Consider the following 17,429-nt stretch of genomic DNA (forward strand, 5'->3'; position numbering starts at 1 on the left):
TATGTGAGGTATGCGGCAGTTCTGCGTAATTTACATTGGTGATACAGTAAAAGCAAACTGGAAATCACCTTCCGCACTTTTTGTCAGGGTAAAATAACAGGTTAATTCTAGTAATCGTCCCTTTTGCTTTTTCAGACTGCAGTAATTTTACTCTGCCATTCTTCAATTCCACAAAAAGACCAGGAAGACTATGGACTAATTTATGGTGCATGGTTCGCATCTAGAGGGCACACTTCACTGCTCGGCTAGCAGTAACTTTGAAGGAAAGCAAACGGTGGCTGTACCACTGCTAATTTAAATTTTCACGCAAGTCCGAGTTTTCGTTCTATTCTTGTCATTTTGCGATTAGCCTATATGGAATTGACGATGAGAAAGTAATCAATTCAACAGCAAATTGTTTACAACGTGTGCATGTTTTCTGCTGTTGTTGCCAGTTATTTGTGGAATGTGAATGCATTCTGTCGCCTCGGATGTCAAGACATGAAAGTGAATGTTCGCATAAAAACATAATGAATGTGTTTGAGAGGATATATAAAACAGTTACAATCTGACTATTAGCCTGTTATATACTATTTGCTGCATAACAACGGTCCAAGTTCAACTACCAACGACAGTTTTGCTTGACAACGGTAAAATATGCCCAAACGGCTGCAGAATATTTCAATTCCAGGTGATTAAATCGATGAAAATCAATAAATACAAAAGTAACCATATATAGTCATTGTTGGTAACCCGTTGTATATAAGTGGAATAAACCCCTCCGGGCTGTCCCGGTTATTAGAAAATAATGTAGGCTACTTCGGTGGTAGTATGGGGTTACAGAAGAAATCATATGACAGATGGACCGACGTCCATCGGTCCATCCACAGTGCCACTGTGTATCCAATTGGCACCATCTGAAGAGTACTGGTTTGGAGGTACCATCTATCGGTGAGCCAATTTGCATGTGAATCAACTCGGTGAAAGTTAGAAGTCAGAAAAGTCACGTATGAACAAACAAAATCCAAAATGACCACCAATTCAAGACGGTGGTGACCAAATCATACAGACATATTCTTACTGAGGTTAGTCAGGGTTTGAATTATCTACATAAAAACAAAAAAGGGGCGTCTCTTCAAATATCTTGAGACATATTTGACTTATCTTGAATAATCCTGGACTTCAAAGGACAACAAAAGAAGCATGCTGATGGTTCCTGTCATATAATTTGGTTTAATGGAGCCTATGCAAAATTAGTATTTGCAAAAATCATCCTCTATAAGTCATATTGTAAAATAACACTGCAAGCTTGGGCATGCACGTCCACAATATGGCTGTCTATCATCCCCTGAAGGATTGTTGCAATCGGCATAAATGGTGATTTATGCCGACTGCAAAATAGTCCGCCATTTTTGTCAAAAATTAAATTACAGTTCAGTGGCCAGAAATTGAGACTTTCCATCGCAGTTTAAGGTTGTGACATGCTGTAGATCATACAAGCCAAATTTGGGGAGAATCGGGACAGCATTTCAGGAGAACTATGAGAAAAAAATTTGAAATAGTGCAAAACCCAATTGGCAGACACTATAGGTTCTATGATATTATTTGTGAAAAATATGGGATAACTAATATTGCAATTTTGCACAGGTCAGTTGCATGTGTGTCATGCATAATAAATTGTCAGTTCTGAACAGTCACAAATTTTTTGAGTTTTTGAGTATGGGAAAATGGAGAAGTAAGAAAAGGAAGCTGAAGAGGAAGACAAATAGGAAACAGAAGAAGCAAAAACAACAGGGTTCCAGCAGCTTCGCTGCTAGGATTCGTAAAAGTAATTGCAAGCAGCGATTCCCAGGTCCAAGCAGCATAATAACAGTTGACAAGCAGATGGACTCCATGAAGGCAGACACAAACACAGCATATATACAGTATGTTTCAACTTAGAGGATGAACTATGCACCATAGTGGTTAGATTGGGCTAGGACTTGGGGCATGGGGTCCTGCCAAAACACATACCAAGTTTCATAACATTAGGCCAAACGGTTTTGGAATTATTTACATTTTTGTGAAAGGCCACACCCACGGCAAATTCATCAGCTTGTCATTCGGCCATATTTTGACATAAGCGCTAAAAACTTGTAATAAAGGTACACTATATATGGCCAAAGGTATGTAGACCTATGACATCCAACATCTCTTCCAAAATTATGGACATTAACATAGAGTTGTTCCACCCTTTGCTGCTTTAACAACCTCCACTCTTCTGGGAAGGCTTTATACTAGATGTTGGTGCATTGCTGCAGGGATTTGCTTCCATTCAGCCAGAAGAGCATTGGTGAGGTCGGCCACAGATTGGTCGATTACACCTGGCTCGCAGTTGGTTTCCAATTGATCCGAAAGGTGTTGGATGGGTTTGAGGTCAGAGCTCTGTGCAGACCAGTCAAGTTCTACCACACTGTTCTCGACAAAACCATTTCTATATGGACCTCACTGTGTGCCTGGGGCATCGCCATGCTGAAACAGTAAAGGGCCTTCCCCAAACTGTTGGGGAAGTAAAGAATCATCTAGAATGTGACTGTATGCTGTAGCATTAAGATTTACCTTCACTGGAACTAAGGGGCCTAGATCAAACCATGAGAAACAGTGCCAGACCAAGGGGTGTCCAGATACGTTTGATCACACAGTGTATGTAAGATGAGCCAAAATACCAAATAGGTCCGTTTTTGAAGAAGAAGCGTTGTAAGTATTTTTAATCACATTGGTGGAAAATATAATCTGGAGGTCTTATGATTCCTTGAGGCAGATTTGTTCAAAGTGAGGAGTGATATCCACTGACATTGCTTTCAAATCACTAGGTCAAACACTACAAGAGTTACAATTGTTTAACCCCTTTGCGCACATGCCAAATTTCGCCAATCCTTGCCCATTTAGGCTACTTGAAGCTTTATGACTTCACATGTGAACATCACAGAGACAATGGCTAAAATGAAGGAAGACATTTTTACCATTTACAACACTAACTTAGATTAGTTTATATTCATAATTTAGGAAGAAATAAAGTGCCACAAATGCAACTATCTAGGCAAAAAAGAAAAAATTAATTTGCTCTTTATTAATTTGCAATACTGAGAGATCCCACATATAAAACAGGTTAAACTATATACGCATGTCCTGGATCAAAAACTCCTTGACCACAAGCGCACAAAATCTAAGGGTGGATATGTAGAACTATGAAAGATCTATGAAGCAAAAATTAAGCAGTGTACCCAGTGTCGCCAAATGTCTAAATTATGCATTGCTATAAATCACAACATAATCATGTATTTCACTACAAATCAACTGTTTTGACACAAGAAACTCACTGCTCTATCATTTTCAAGTGGGAATTATAAGCTTTCCATCAGTACAGTGGTCTAAAATATCTAGGGGTCCTGAAACATATCCAAAATCTCTCCAAAAATTAATAAAATGTTTTTTTCCATTATAAAGCACATAAATATGGCCATTATGAAGGTTTAAGATGAAACATTGATTAATAATGCAAAAACATTGTCACACAATGTGGTACAGTACCAAAATGTGTAATTGACAAACTATTGTATGTTTTTCTGTACTCTACAGTATGTAATGTAATGTTTTCTTGTATGGGGATGGGACGACATTAAAACAATATTCAACCATCCACCATGTTTTGGTGATGTTCCAGCTTTCATGTCTTATCTGATGCATGAAAACACGAACACTACTGTGCTACCAATGATCGCTTGTTACAGTGTGAAATATCCTCATTATAAAATGCCACTAACCTATTTAAAGACACTCAATTTTAAAAATAACGTATGTAACCAAAATATTTTGAGCTGTAATACTTACAGGACGATGATGAAATGATATCTGTGTTGAGTAGATACAGACAGAGACAGAGAATCAACTGTTGTTCTCCTCTTGTGACTTACTCCAGAAAACTATGTCAGCTAGGTCTATCAGTAAACATATGGCTTAGCTATGTTCAATAATAATAATATGAAACTGATTAATAATGTTTTGCCGGTGCAGTGAAGAATTCATTATCTACACGTTTCTATAAATTTCTATACAACCGATAATGTTACCGACCGGACCGAATGGCAACGCAGAGTTTAATGTCGGAGGCGTCTGTATCTGTACTAACATTACACACTTGGTCACTTGGTCAGTCGTTTCTTTCTACAGTCTATGGTCGTCTCGTTAGCAAGGTAGCTAACGTTAAGCTTGGTGAAATTGCTGAAAGCGGAACTGTGTAAAGTGCGGGGGTATTTTATTGGGATTTGTTTTTTAGTTTCCCACAAAGATTTTACGGATGCAGATGCAATAGTTTAAATGTTTTACTTTTAGTTAGGCAGCAAGCCAGTGTAATCAGTTAGAGGTTTGCTTCCGTCCGAGGGGGGATTTGAACCCCGATCTGTCACTCGTCCAAAAAGTTCCATAGGTTAACACGCTTCCCAGTGAGCTACGAGAGAAGCAGACATCAGGGTTGCAAAGTTTTGCTCTTTTAAACATGTGCACTGTCCATTTTGTGTCTATATCCAATGTTTTTATTGGCTGATGTATCTAAATGTCCAATGAGGGGACGTATTCTTTGTGGGCCTGGAGCATTTATAATAACGTAATCAGGCAGGAAAATGAAGAAGAAGGAAAAAAAAGTTTGGGACTATTGTGTGGATGAGTGAAATTGTTAGCAAATTCGGTCTCTTGAAATGGGGCCAAAGGGTACAGAAATTAATGTTTTTAAGGGCTTAGAGTCATTGTGGTTATTTCTGTTGGGAACCAGGAAAAGTGCCAAAGTCTTGGTGCTGTACAGGTATGGGACATGCCGCCACAGCAAGCCGTAACTTGGCACGATGGCATACCTGCTATCCCAATAATTCCATGCAAATAGAAATGTGGCTACTAACAGACTCCTCCCAACCCCTTCCCCAAGAATTCCCTCCCCCGTGCGTTTGTATTTTGGAAACTTGAGCTTTCTGCACCAAGATATGAAGAACACTTGCTATGCATATGAGAAAACCACAGGAAGCTTGTTCATTACTTTGAAAGACATAACACAGAAGTTAGGAATAAAATGAACTAATGGATGTATTAATTATGAAAAAAAAACAACCTCAGGCAAGCTAGCTAGCTGTTGACATTGCTTTCTTAGTGTAGCAAGCTAAAAGTTATTCAATATAACAATAAAATTCAAGCTCATGTCTTACTCTGGGTGTATGGGATAAAGTTCCCGATGCGCATCTTTTCCACCAACTCTCTTAAGACCTGGTCCTCTTCTTTGGTCCAAACCTTTTTCTTGAAGCCTTTGTGAATATAACGCTGGTGCGTCTGGAGGCACATGAATGCTGTTCTGTTCGTCTGAGGTGACACAGGAAAGAGTGTAGTAGAGAGTGAGACTTTAAAGATAACCAACTTTAGAATGCTCTTCAAGCAATAGTTAGCTTAATATAACACTTACTCAAATTATTTGATGACACACTTGAAAAACTTGAAAACGCAAGCTAAATTCCAACACTGGATACACAAAAAATTGTTATGCATAGCCAAAACATATGGGGGGGGGGCATTGTGCAAGAAAAGCCAAAATATCATAACAAGCAGTAACCTATAGATTGTAGGATCACTCTGATAACACAACAGCCAACAATCAGTAAGATTCTAGCCTAAACAAAAAACTTTTTTTTAACATTACCTGCTGTTTAAATAACTACAAGAACATCATTCACACTGAAACATTTTTCAATGGGAAATAAACATTTTTGCACAATCCATTCCTATACGTGTGTGCGAAATTCAAAGAACGAGATATATATTCAAAGACGCATGGGCGAAGTAAACTAGAAGTAAAAATTTTAGGTTCATCGAATGAAAACATTTTTTCAGTGCACGCTATGGCAATCGAAACTCAAAGACCTCTTTCATATGGGTGCATCCAAATGCATGGGATTGAGCTAATTCATAACGTGCGATTGAAACTTGGGGCACTTAGGACAATAGCCAAAAATTGGCCCACATGATTGTGAATATGTTTTGGGCAGGACACTCTTATGTAACGTTCATTTTAGGGAAACATGCAGTGCAGGCTGTATACTCAGCTTGCTAACAGGTCCAAGAATCACTAGCCTTCTGTTAGTCTAATTTACACCACTAATAGTTCATTTGTGAAGAAAAGGAACCTGCATGGTGCAGGGTAAGTGAAGACATTTAGTTAAGATAATTTCTCTTGCTTTTTTGCAAATTTTGGAGCAAATACAACATTTTAAAAATCGTTTCTATGGGTTTTCGCCTGAATGTTTAAAATAGGGGAGAGTAAATGAGATAAATTAAACAGATTTTGCTCATTTACTCAGAAAATATTTTCTAGCCTAGCACTACAAAATTTATTTCAAACAGCTCTGACATGTCAGTAGTAGTCACTAACTATTTCAACTACATTCATAACTTCATTGAGTCTTATGCAAATAAAAGCAAAATACACAGTCCAATGTTACATTTATACCACCTAGTCGAAATGATTGTAACAGCAGGAAGAAGGTACGGAATAATTGTAACAGTAAATGAAAAACGCCCTATAATGTGTGTACAAGGGCTGCAACAACTAATCGATGGCATTGACAAAACCAACAATAAAAATCAGTTGGCAACAAATTTCATTAACGATTAGTTAGGTCTACTTTATTAAACGTTCAGTAGAGCTGTGTTCCAAAATAGTGTGTTCTATCTAGAGTGTAATAGACCAAAATATTGCCGGTCTAGATAGTACACTGGTCTTGTATGTTAACTGCTCAGTCACTATATTACTTCCTCCAGAGATTGAAAAACACATTTGAAAGATGGCGGAAATGGAGTGGCAGCAAACAAGCGAGTCATCGTCTGCTTTTCAATAAGCGTTAATCACAAATTAGGCGAGTTTAACTTCAGTGCTTGAGTTTTGTTTCAGAATCTTTTGTGGTTGAATTGCATGATGGCACCACAAAACCGATGGGCGGTATTTGTGCACATGTAGTTTGTTTACAGTCTTAATAGCACATTAGATTGATAGCTAAATATCAATAGCATGCTAGCATTCACTGTCCTAGCCATGGACTATTTCTGTCCTACCCAACTGATGCACCATGCCATTAATGGCACAACTGTCTAGATATTTAGGGGTCCAAGCAGCGAAGCTGGTGGAACCCTATTGTATCTGTTAGGATTATTATTATTATTCTTATTTTTCTCAGCTAAAAGTGTCTGAGGCTCAGCAACCATAAGTCCTAGAGCAACCAGATTTGGCAGGCGGGTTCCTATGGCCCCCCACTACTCAGGCACTACAAATGACCTATGTCGGCCAGATGGTGGCGCTATAACATAGGGTCATGTTTAAAATGTCATAACTCCCACACCGTAAGTCAGATCAACACAAAACTTCATCGACCGATGCATCTGAATGTGCTCTACAACTTTGCTTTTGGGAGCATCTATGTCCGCCATATTGTTTGCCCGCCATTTGGACTTTCTTATTAGGTGGGGTGCGGAAGAGCTGGAGCTCCAAATCTAAGTGTTACGACATCTAGTAAACTTCTTTACGGCAAGCGACATCCATGGCGACGCAAGTAATCCGACTCCGTAGGGTCTAGTTTTTATCAGTGAGGGGAGGGTCTGAATGTCGGGGAAGCAATGGAAGACAGTGCCACCCAGAGTGCATGCTAGGCTACCAAAAGTTTGTTAGTAAAAGCTTTTTGAGGGGATGAATAATTACTTTTCTTGAGCCTGCATCCATTTGAAGACAGTATCGGGTGAGTTCGTTTAGTCTTTGAATCTGTCATTATGCTGAGAAATAGCTAAACCATTTTATTGATAGGTTCTGAGTTTCTGTGCAAACACTCGAAAACACACTGGTATAATGAAACAATGACGGTAGCCTAATACATATACAGTCCGCTTCGTTCCGTTGCTACCATAACATAACGACCTACAGCTGCAGTTTCTTGCTGCAATTACTAATATTGAATATAAACAAAAGACGCAATTTATGCTGTAGTCTGCCAATGTCTAAATAAATAATACGGTCCATTTGAAGACAGTATCGGGTGAGTTCGTTTAGTCTTTAAATTCGTCATTATGCTGAGAGAAATCGTATTCTCAATTTAATCTCTAAATTGACTGTAAGCTTAGGGTTGTAACTAGGTAGTTGTTTCGTAGGTGACTTAGTCTTAACTCGTCTTAACTATTGCTTGTATTTTTGCATAGACTGCGTTGTTGCTGTTCTTGTTTGTGTTAGTGTTAATCAGTTTAATCTACAGGGTCCAAGTTGAACTATGCGGTTGTTCCCTGCACTTGGAACGGTACTTCTCTCTAGGTTTTTCGACACACTTGTTCCTGATTATGATTATACACTTTGTTGTACGTCGCTCTGGATAAGAGTGTCTGCCAAATGCCTGTAATGTAATGTAATATTCCGTAGCAACAAGATAAACCCGACATTAACCTTAAAATATGCCAGTGAAAACGCTGCTCACTGAATAACGAAATAAACGAGACAACGTTTTTTTTTAAATTATACCATGTCATTCTACAGTCAATATCTGGGACTAAACATTGAATAAATATACAATCTTACCATTGGTTTTACGCGTAGAGGTGTCCCTTTTGCGACTGAGTGGTCATATATTGTCTTGGATAATCCGTTTGTGAAATGTCGGCTACCTTCAAAAATAGCTGTGCGTAATACCACACGTGTCGTTTACGGCATTGTCGCCATTTTCAGTACAGTCTGGCTTGACTGACAATTCATTTATTCAGTAGGTGAGAGTATAAGCTTTCTAACGATGTATAACATGTCTGATTTTGCTTTTGGAATAGCGTTTTATAGGTCAGCGTAACCGGAAATTTCCTCATCTGCCAATGTCTAAATAAATAAAACGGTAGGCTGCTGGGCGCGCAGCACGCAGGTCGCGACTTGATATTTCGTCTTTTGTTTCGTTTTTTCTCAATGTTGTATTTATTATTTGAAATGTGTATTTATGTGTTATCATTCTATCTGTCTCTGAGGCGCTCTGAAATGTGCATTCTCTGCTAAGCTGAGCCATGGATTGGTATAGGTTTGTGTCTGATGTAGTGTTGCACAGTACACCGAAACTTCAGCACTTTTTCGGTACTTAAAAAAAAAAAAAAAAAAAAAGAAACGGTTCGGTATTAGAATTTTCTGACGTTCGGTAGTTTTGCATCAAATGTAAAAGCCAAGGAAAAGTGCCTCCCGCATTACCGATTGAGAGGATGAAAAGTGTAATTTGTCAGAATCTTCGCTAGATGGCAGTAGCAACTAAGGTTGGCAAGTGAGGTGATGTGCGCTTGTGTATTTTCTGTCGTTGATACAGCGCAAGCTTAGACTCAGTTCACTTCAGTAGCAATAGCTGTTCTAATTTGTACATATTTTATTATAGGAAGATGCTGTATTGTTATTGAAATATGCTGTTTTTAGATCTATTTAAAAGTGAAAGACCTGTTTAAAGATAATTTACTTTAAAATTGTTTAATTTTTGAAATATATTTAATATAGTTTTCTATGGTTTAGTGTTGTAACACTATAGACCTATGCTTATTAATATGTTGAAGAGGCTTCAACTTAAAGGTTGTTAATAAACCAGGTTTTTAATAAACCGTGAATTCGAAAATGAGGTCAACCCTTGTGGAGATTTCGTTTCTGATCAATTAAGGTAATTTCAGTATTGTTAGGCACCGAGTATTGAATCAGTATCGTTTCAGTTTCAATTGTTGTGATCCTAAACCTGGTATCGGTATCAAAGTCAAAATTTTGGTATCGTGACAACACTAGTGTGACACCTGTTTTAGTTGCGGCATGGAAGCGCTGCAGCTGTACATACACGCAGGGCCATATATGTGTTATGACATCCCATCTAAGTGTTACGACATAGTAAAGGACTTTACGGGAAGCGGCCAGGATACATCCGTGGCGACGCAACTAAGTCATCCGACAGCGTCTCTTAGCACAAAATTGGCCATAAGTCATCAATATTTTATACAATCATCATGATATTCAGTAGATATGTTGCGTGAAGGCATATGATCATGAGGAAAAAGCCAATTTATAATCGCTCCATAGGGGGCGTGATGGTGCCAATGCTTGGACCCCTCCCAACGCCGCTTGCAGCTTTAATTGTATATTGTATCAGGTATATTTCCCTTTTATTCTTCTTAGTGCTTCCCCAATGTCCTTTTATTTTAGCACTGATGTAGTGATAGTGATCAGTAATTGGCCTGTACATCAGCAACTGTTAAATGAAACAATCTTTCTTAAACTCAATCCAAAATAGGCACTACCTTGTATGCTGGTTTTCGGTCCACCCACCATTGCAATCGCAGAATTTTAAAAAGTTGTTAATTTTTCTTACTTCGGTGCTCTTCATGTTTAGAGGGATTATTTGCCCCTTATGCCACATTGTCAGAAATATATGTTTATGCATGCCACGGAGAATAAAAGTCCCATATTCACATTGTATTATATATTAACAATTTACATAAGAGAAGTAAACGTGTTTACTTCTACGTGTAGGAACCTACTGATTTAAACTCAAATTAAAGGCTGAGTTTAAATCAGTAGGCTCCTAATTGGTGAAAGTGTGGACACATGGCCACTAAAACTATTTGTAGATAATGAAGAATTAAAAAGACAAAGCAAAGATCTTTGAAAACTGTTACAGCCCATATGTCTATTGTACTTCAAACAACATGTGCTCACCACTGGGCTGATTGCTTAAGATTAATTAACTTAATGAATCCACATAAATGCCAGCTTACTTTATTAAAATAATTTTTATACATTCACTCAAATAATGCTTGCACCGTCCTTTTTTCCACTGCTTGTAAATATATAGAGTACAAGCAGTGACAAAAAGGATAGTGCAAGCAACATGTTCAATAGCTTTTTGGACACTGCTGCTACATTTTTAGGATTTCAATACAATTTCAGGATTGTACACATGCAATTAGGTCCTCTACCAAATGATGAATGGAAAACAAACAGCCAGCTGGTCACATGCATTCATAATAAGCACACACCAGATTGGTCTGTATAATAGGCTATTTGCTTTTGTTATCTGGTCTTGAGTTTGTTTTTAATTCTTAAATAGGCTATGGCCTAAGTAACTCTCAAATGTGCATTTTCCTTTGTAATGATAATATGCACTGAAACCCTACTATAATATCCCTCTCAGTGTAGTTGTCGATTTTATTGACATTCTCAGTCACCTGGGCAAGAGTTGCTCTTCTTTTTTTCCCTTATATATCATACTAATGCACAAGCATCACAGTCATTGAATGTGTGCTTTCGACCACAACGAGGGACGCAAGCAGCACGCTGCCTCTCTCAGGTGTTTTTTTGGACGGCAGCTGTCACAACAAATTTGATCCGGGCTGCAAAAATGATCCGGGTGACGTACTGACATTCTAAAACAGCTGTTATACTCCTTGTGACGTACTTAAAATTTCATTACAGCGTCCGCTGCTATGCGGACACTGCCAGCCTTGATACATTCTGTTGCGATAAAGATTCTAAGACAACTCAGAAATTTCCCTGGATTAACGGGTTATTTTCTAGCCTGAAATGGATCGTATTACTAAATGGCTACACGTCATGTAACGTGCAAGTAATTGGCAATCTCCCTGGATATGAAGTAAATGTTTTTCCCAATAAATAATAATAATAAATGTGATTTTATCCATGGAAATAGCTATACAAAAAGGCAAAATAAATGATGTGGTTGCAATTGCTGTCGTAGATTTCAGAAGTAAATGTCACTGACAAAAAAACAGTTTGCTCTCTTTGCAGTGGTTTGGGCTGGGAACGACCTGTGTTGTATGCACAACACTGCCTAATGATTGTAGATAAGATCATTGTGAGGATGCTTTCCATTGAGGATTTCAGCTGCATGCTCCCATCAATGATCGGTAGAATCGGTATCAATAAAATCTTATCAATTCCCATCCCTATTCCCGACACTATTTACTGACGCCTTTCCCATATATCTAAATGTACATGTCACGTTAGTCACTGTTCCTGTTCAAACCTTATCCAGTTGAGCAGTCTTTGTGAGTGAACCTCCTGCCATCCGTGCCCCAATAATTAACCCTCTTTATTGAACCCCAAAGTCATTTCGATATTTTCCTCTTGCCATCTTGATCTAAAATCAAGATTAGCTGAGTCTGGTCAGCATTTTTATACATGTCACAGAGCATTGTAGGTTAAATTCTTAAACGTATCATGCAGTGCACTTCAGTTAATTTGTCACCTGTCTGTATATACAGTTGTGGCCATAAGTTTACATACACCAAGGCTAAAGACATTCAAACTCAATTTTTCACAACTCCACACATTTCATGTTACCATATATTTCCATTTGTTAAGTAAATTAGGGCATCTACTTTATTTCCATAAAAGGTCATTTCAAAATAATAGCCAAATAAGAGACATTTATTTCATCTTTTATCAGATTTTCAGTCGGTCAAAAGGTTACATGCAGTAAGTATTTGGTGGCATTGCCTTTTAATTGCTTAAGTTGAATCAAATGCTTGGGGTAGCCTTCCACAAGCTTCTCACAATACTTTGCCCATTTCTCCTGACAAAACTGGTGTAACTCAGTCAGGTTTGCGGGCATCCTTGCTCGGACATGCTTTTTCAGTTCAGTCCACAAATGTTCTATAGGATTCAGGTCAGGCCAGTGATAGCCACTCCAATACTTTCACTTTTCACTTTCACCTTTCACTGTTGTCTTTAAGCCATTTTGTTACAACTTTGGAGGTATGTTTTGGATCATTGTACTGCTGGAAGACCCAGTTGCGACCAGGTTTTAACTTTCTAGCTGATGCCTTGAGGTGTTGCTTCAGTATTTCTAGACTACCTTCCTTCCTCATGATGCCATCTATTCTGAAGTGCACCAGTCCCCATGCTTCACAGTTTGGATGGTGTTCTTCAGATTTAAAGCCTCCCCCTTTTCCTCCATACATAGCGCTGATCATTATGGCAAAACAGTTCAATTTGCGTTTCATTTGACCAGAGAACACTCCTCCAAAAGGCTAGGTGTTCATCCTGGTGATCGCCTGCAAACTTCATTCTGGCTTTTTTATGCCGGTCTTGGAGTAGGGGCTTCTTCCTAGCGCGACAGCCTTTCAGGCCATGTTTATGTAGGATTCTCTTAATGGTGGATGTAGATACTTTGGGACCTGATGCCTCCAACTCCTTCACCAGTTCCTTTGTTGTTGTCTTGAGGTTCAGTTGAAGCTTTTGAGCCAAAGTTCGTTCAGCCCTGGGAGTTAATTTGTGCCTCCTTCTTGAACAATGCAGTGTCTGTGTGGTCCCAAAATTTTTATATTTGCATACAATTTGCACAGATGCTTGTGGTACCTTCAGTTGTTTGGAAATTGTTCCTAAGGAGGAACCAGACTTGTGGAGGTCCACAATTTGGCTGAGTTACTTGGATTTTCCCATGGTATCAAGGGCAAAAAGGCAGTGGCTCTAAAGGTAGGCCGTTAAATACAGCCACAGGTGCCAATTAACTCCCAATTAACTCCTAATTACGAGAATTGGCCAATCAGAAGCATCTTAAAAAGTCATTACATCAATTTATGGAATCTTCCAGACTATTTAAAGAGACAGTCACCTTGGTGTATGTAAACTTTTGACCCACTGGAATTCTGATACAGTGAATTAAAGCTGAAATAAATCTGTCTCTAACAATCTCATCCGCATTGTTGCACTCGCTTGCACTGCTGCCTGGTTCAACAGACAGCTTTCTTAAGGCTTCGCACTGAAAAATTTAACTCAGTAAATTCATGCAGGAAGCTATGTTTTTAAAATCAAGTTTTACATTCAAGAGAAAGTAGAATTAGAAATAAGTAATTTAGTAAACACTGTTCCCAAACCACTACCTGGTGCAGCAGCACTCATGAAAGCTCAAAGTAATGGAAGGAGAATTTGACTGTTGCTGCCTCATGAACATCACCAATGGAGGGTTGCAGCAACAAACTTTTACCACAGACTGTTTCCAAGAAATGCTTACCCCAAGTTCCTGTGCAATTTGATCCCACTTGCAGTAGTTCCTATTCTCTACGATGTTCTTGAGCTTTTCAATCTCATCTTCTTTCCAAGATGACTTATTAACAGAGGGATGCAGGTAGTTTCCCCAGAACCTCCTAATGTCTTCAGCACTACGTGTACCCTCAAACTGCAGAAAAGAAAGGGGAAAATGTATATTTTTTGGGATTCAGGTAGTCATTATTAAATGTACATTTTTTTCATCTGACTGATGAGTTCTGCCAAGTAAGAATTCTCAAACGCTAAAATCCCAATGCTTAAGTCTCAGGACAAAAGTCATCCTGATGCAACATTAATAATGCAAAGGCCATCCACCTCTCTTTATGCATCCAACACAAAGAGAGATTTATTGAGAAGCTAAAATATTTATTAAGAAACATTTTTTTCCTGGCAAGTTAACTTTTCAACATGAGTAAAAAACAAGCAGGAAAGGTTGCAAGTGAGAAATGTCTCACAGACATTTCTTGCACAGCTTAGTCTGCTAAATGCCTATAATGTAATGTAATGTAATGAATAAGCTAGCCAAGATATTGCGCGTCAAAGGGCTGTTGCTAGCTTTTTTTCTTCTTACCCAGGTATATGACTTACTATATAGCTACAATAGTCCCAGCATGGTAGTGAAGGTAGTTAGAGCGGTAAATAGTTTATAAAACCTCCTTTTAATAAGTTAAAGTCCCTGTGCAGCCTCCCTTTTCTTACATTTAAACTGTTCCTTTAGTTACTAAATTACAATATATATGTATTTTTTCTACTTATTAGACATTCGCGACGTCACGAATTTGGTCTCAAAACCACCAATACCAAATACTCCGCCAGGCAGCAATGTCGAGCATTGTATAGTTTTTAGGAAAAAAAATCTAATTCATTACATACATGCATGAAATACTTTAACAATCAATGTGTAAGTAACCTTATAGTCTTTGGTTATAATATAAGCATTTTAAAATCCTGATTTTGACTACACAGGGTCTTTAATTATAACATTAACAACCTACCTGCTAGCTGGATAGCTTGCCAACTATTTTCTGGCAATGGCAGACAAAGCAATATGTATGGCAGCCACTGTTGGTGCTCCCTAGCCCCACAGGAAAATTAGTAATTTATAGTCAATTTTAATCCTGGAAAACACCTTAAAAATTTAAAGATAAAATTATGCATTGGCATCCTGTAGTGTGACACAACATTTTTTTAAATTACATCTTGCTTTTAATACATAAAAAAACTAGGTTTTAAGTGACAGTAAGAATTTGCAAAGTAGGAAAATCAAAAGAACACCAACACATTGGGCTATATTTTAACGATCTAAGCGCACGGTCTAAAGCGCATTTAGGGCATATCCAAATCCACTTTTTCTTAGTTTAACGGCAGATAATCTGATCGCAAAGTAAGGCACATGGTTCAAAGGGGTTGTACTTAGTCTCTTAATTAAACATAGATGTGTTTTGGGTGCAACATGAAATAAGCCAATCATAGTGTCATCTTCCATTCCCTTTAAAAGCCAGGTGCGCTTGCACCTTGGCGGACTGCTATTATAATGGCGGATTTGCCAAGTAGTAGGAAAGAACGCTTCTCTGCAGATGAAACAGATCAGCTCATTCTGATAAAAATGACGGGAAAATGACAACTGCGTCGGTCTGAAACTAGCAAAGACACTTGCTTTGCGCTGGGTGTAAGATAGAGCCCATTATAACAAAACCTAAGTCATGCTAGAGCTTTCCAACAAGCATCCTAGGGCTATTATAATCAACCACACTACTAGTCTAGTTGTGCCTCGATTACAGCAGCAGGTCTCTAGCACGCATGAACACAGTTTTAACTTTTATACATAAAATTGTTTTACTAGCTTTTGGCATCTCATACCTGAAAACGCTTTATTTTAACCTGTCATATACATTGTATATGTCAGTTTCACATTGCAATGATTCAAGAGCACCAAATTGTAAATAAAGCAATTTGTGTGTACAGGTGGGTGTTCGTCGTCGATTGGCTAGACATTTGGTTTGCATTCAAGTTTTCAGTCATACGTTCAGCTGACGTTACAAGAAAAAAGATGTATCAAGAGTATCAAATGTATTGTGTCATGATTTTATTGCTTTTAACCCCTTTGTGCACATGTCTTTGCCCAATCATTGCCCATTTAGGGGGTACCTTATTTAAAGCTTTATAACTCCAGAGGTGAGCATCACAGAGACTTGAAAAATGGCTTAAATGAAGCAGGACATTTGTACCATTTACAAAACTAACAGATTTGTTTATCTTCATGATTATGGAAGAAATAAAGTGCCAAATGCAACTGTCTAGGTAAAAAATTTAAAATTAATTTGCTCGTTTTTAGTTTGCAATGAAATACGGAGAGATCCCATATATAACACAGGTTAAACTATACTTGTCCTGGATCAAAAACACCTTGCCCACAAGTGCATAATATCTAAGGGAGCATATGCAAAACTACTTAAGCAATCTATGAAGCAAAAAGTAAGCCATGTACCCAGTGTCTCCAAATCTATCCAAAATGTCTAAATCATGCATTGCTATAAATCACAACATAATCATGTATTCCACTACAAGTCAACAGTTTTGACACAAGAAACTCACTTTTGCATAATTTTCAAGTGGGAATTACAGGCTTTCTGTCAGTACAGCGGTCTAAAATATCTAGTGGTCCAGAAACATATCCAAAATCTCTCCAAAAATGAATAAAATGCTTGTCTATTATAAAGCATATAAATGTGTTTTCTTGTATGGGGATGGGACTACATTAAAACAACATTCAACCGTCCACCACGTTCTAGCTCATATCACATCCAGTGCATTAACCCCTTTTCGCAATCCCCCTAGTGGTTGGCATGCCGGCGTGCCTAGATTGCTCAACTCAGTCATTCATTGCTCCTGCAACCAAACTATGAGTTGAAAACACAAACTCTGTGTTCTAGTTTCATTAGTAGACGATACATGACAACTATGCCGAATACGGAGTTTCGCAGCGCAACCAAATTTTCGACTGAGAGGCTAAGGAGATGTCTTATTTGATGAGAATATCCGTAAATGTACCTTTAATTAAGGAGCTGCATTAAAGTCGTAAAGGAATTACAGCAACATAAACATTTCAGTGTTTTTTGCTGTTACGTTCTGCCTGCTACCTAGGTAGCAAGCAATGATCTTCAGGTAGAAGCTAACTCTACAAGTCAGCAAAGTTATTCACACGCAGTTTTCAGACTTTATAATTTCAAGTGTGTCAGTAATCACTTGATACTTTTATGTACGATTCCGGTTAATTGGCAGAAAGTTTCATACTTTTGGTAGCATTTGAAATGACCAGCGCTGAAGCGAGAAA

The 17,429-nt window shown here is 38.2% G+C and overlaps 1 protein-coding gene across 7 annotated transcripts in view; it reads right to left on the bottom strand.

The window, feature by feature from the left end:
• snapc4 (small nuclear RNA activating complex, polypeptide 4) overlaps positions 1-17,429 on the bottom strand; it is a 165,548-nt gene that overhangs the window by 78,571 nt on the left and 69,548 nt on the right. For all 7 annotated transcript variants that reach the window (XM_035436233.1, XM_035436234.1, XM_035436237.1 and 4 more), the window contains 2 exons: positions 14,061-14,225; positions 5,211-5,361 (listed from right to left, as the gene is read on the bottom strand). In XM_035436233.1, the coding sequence (XP_035292124.1) occupies positions 5,211-5,361; positions 14,061-14,225 (316 nt within the window). The remainder of the gene's footprint in view (positions 1-5,210; positions 5,362-14,060; positions 14,226-17,429) is intronic.

Source organism: Anguilla anguilla, chromosome 10, assembly GCF_013347855.1.
Source record: "Anguilla anguilla isolate fAngAng1 chromosome 10, fAngAng1.pri, whole genome shotgun sequence".
NCBI lineage: Eukaryota > Metazoa > Chordata > Actinopteri > Anguilliformes > Anguillidae > Anguilla > Anguilla anguilla.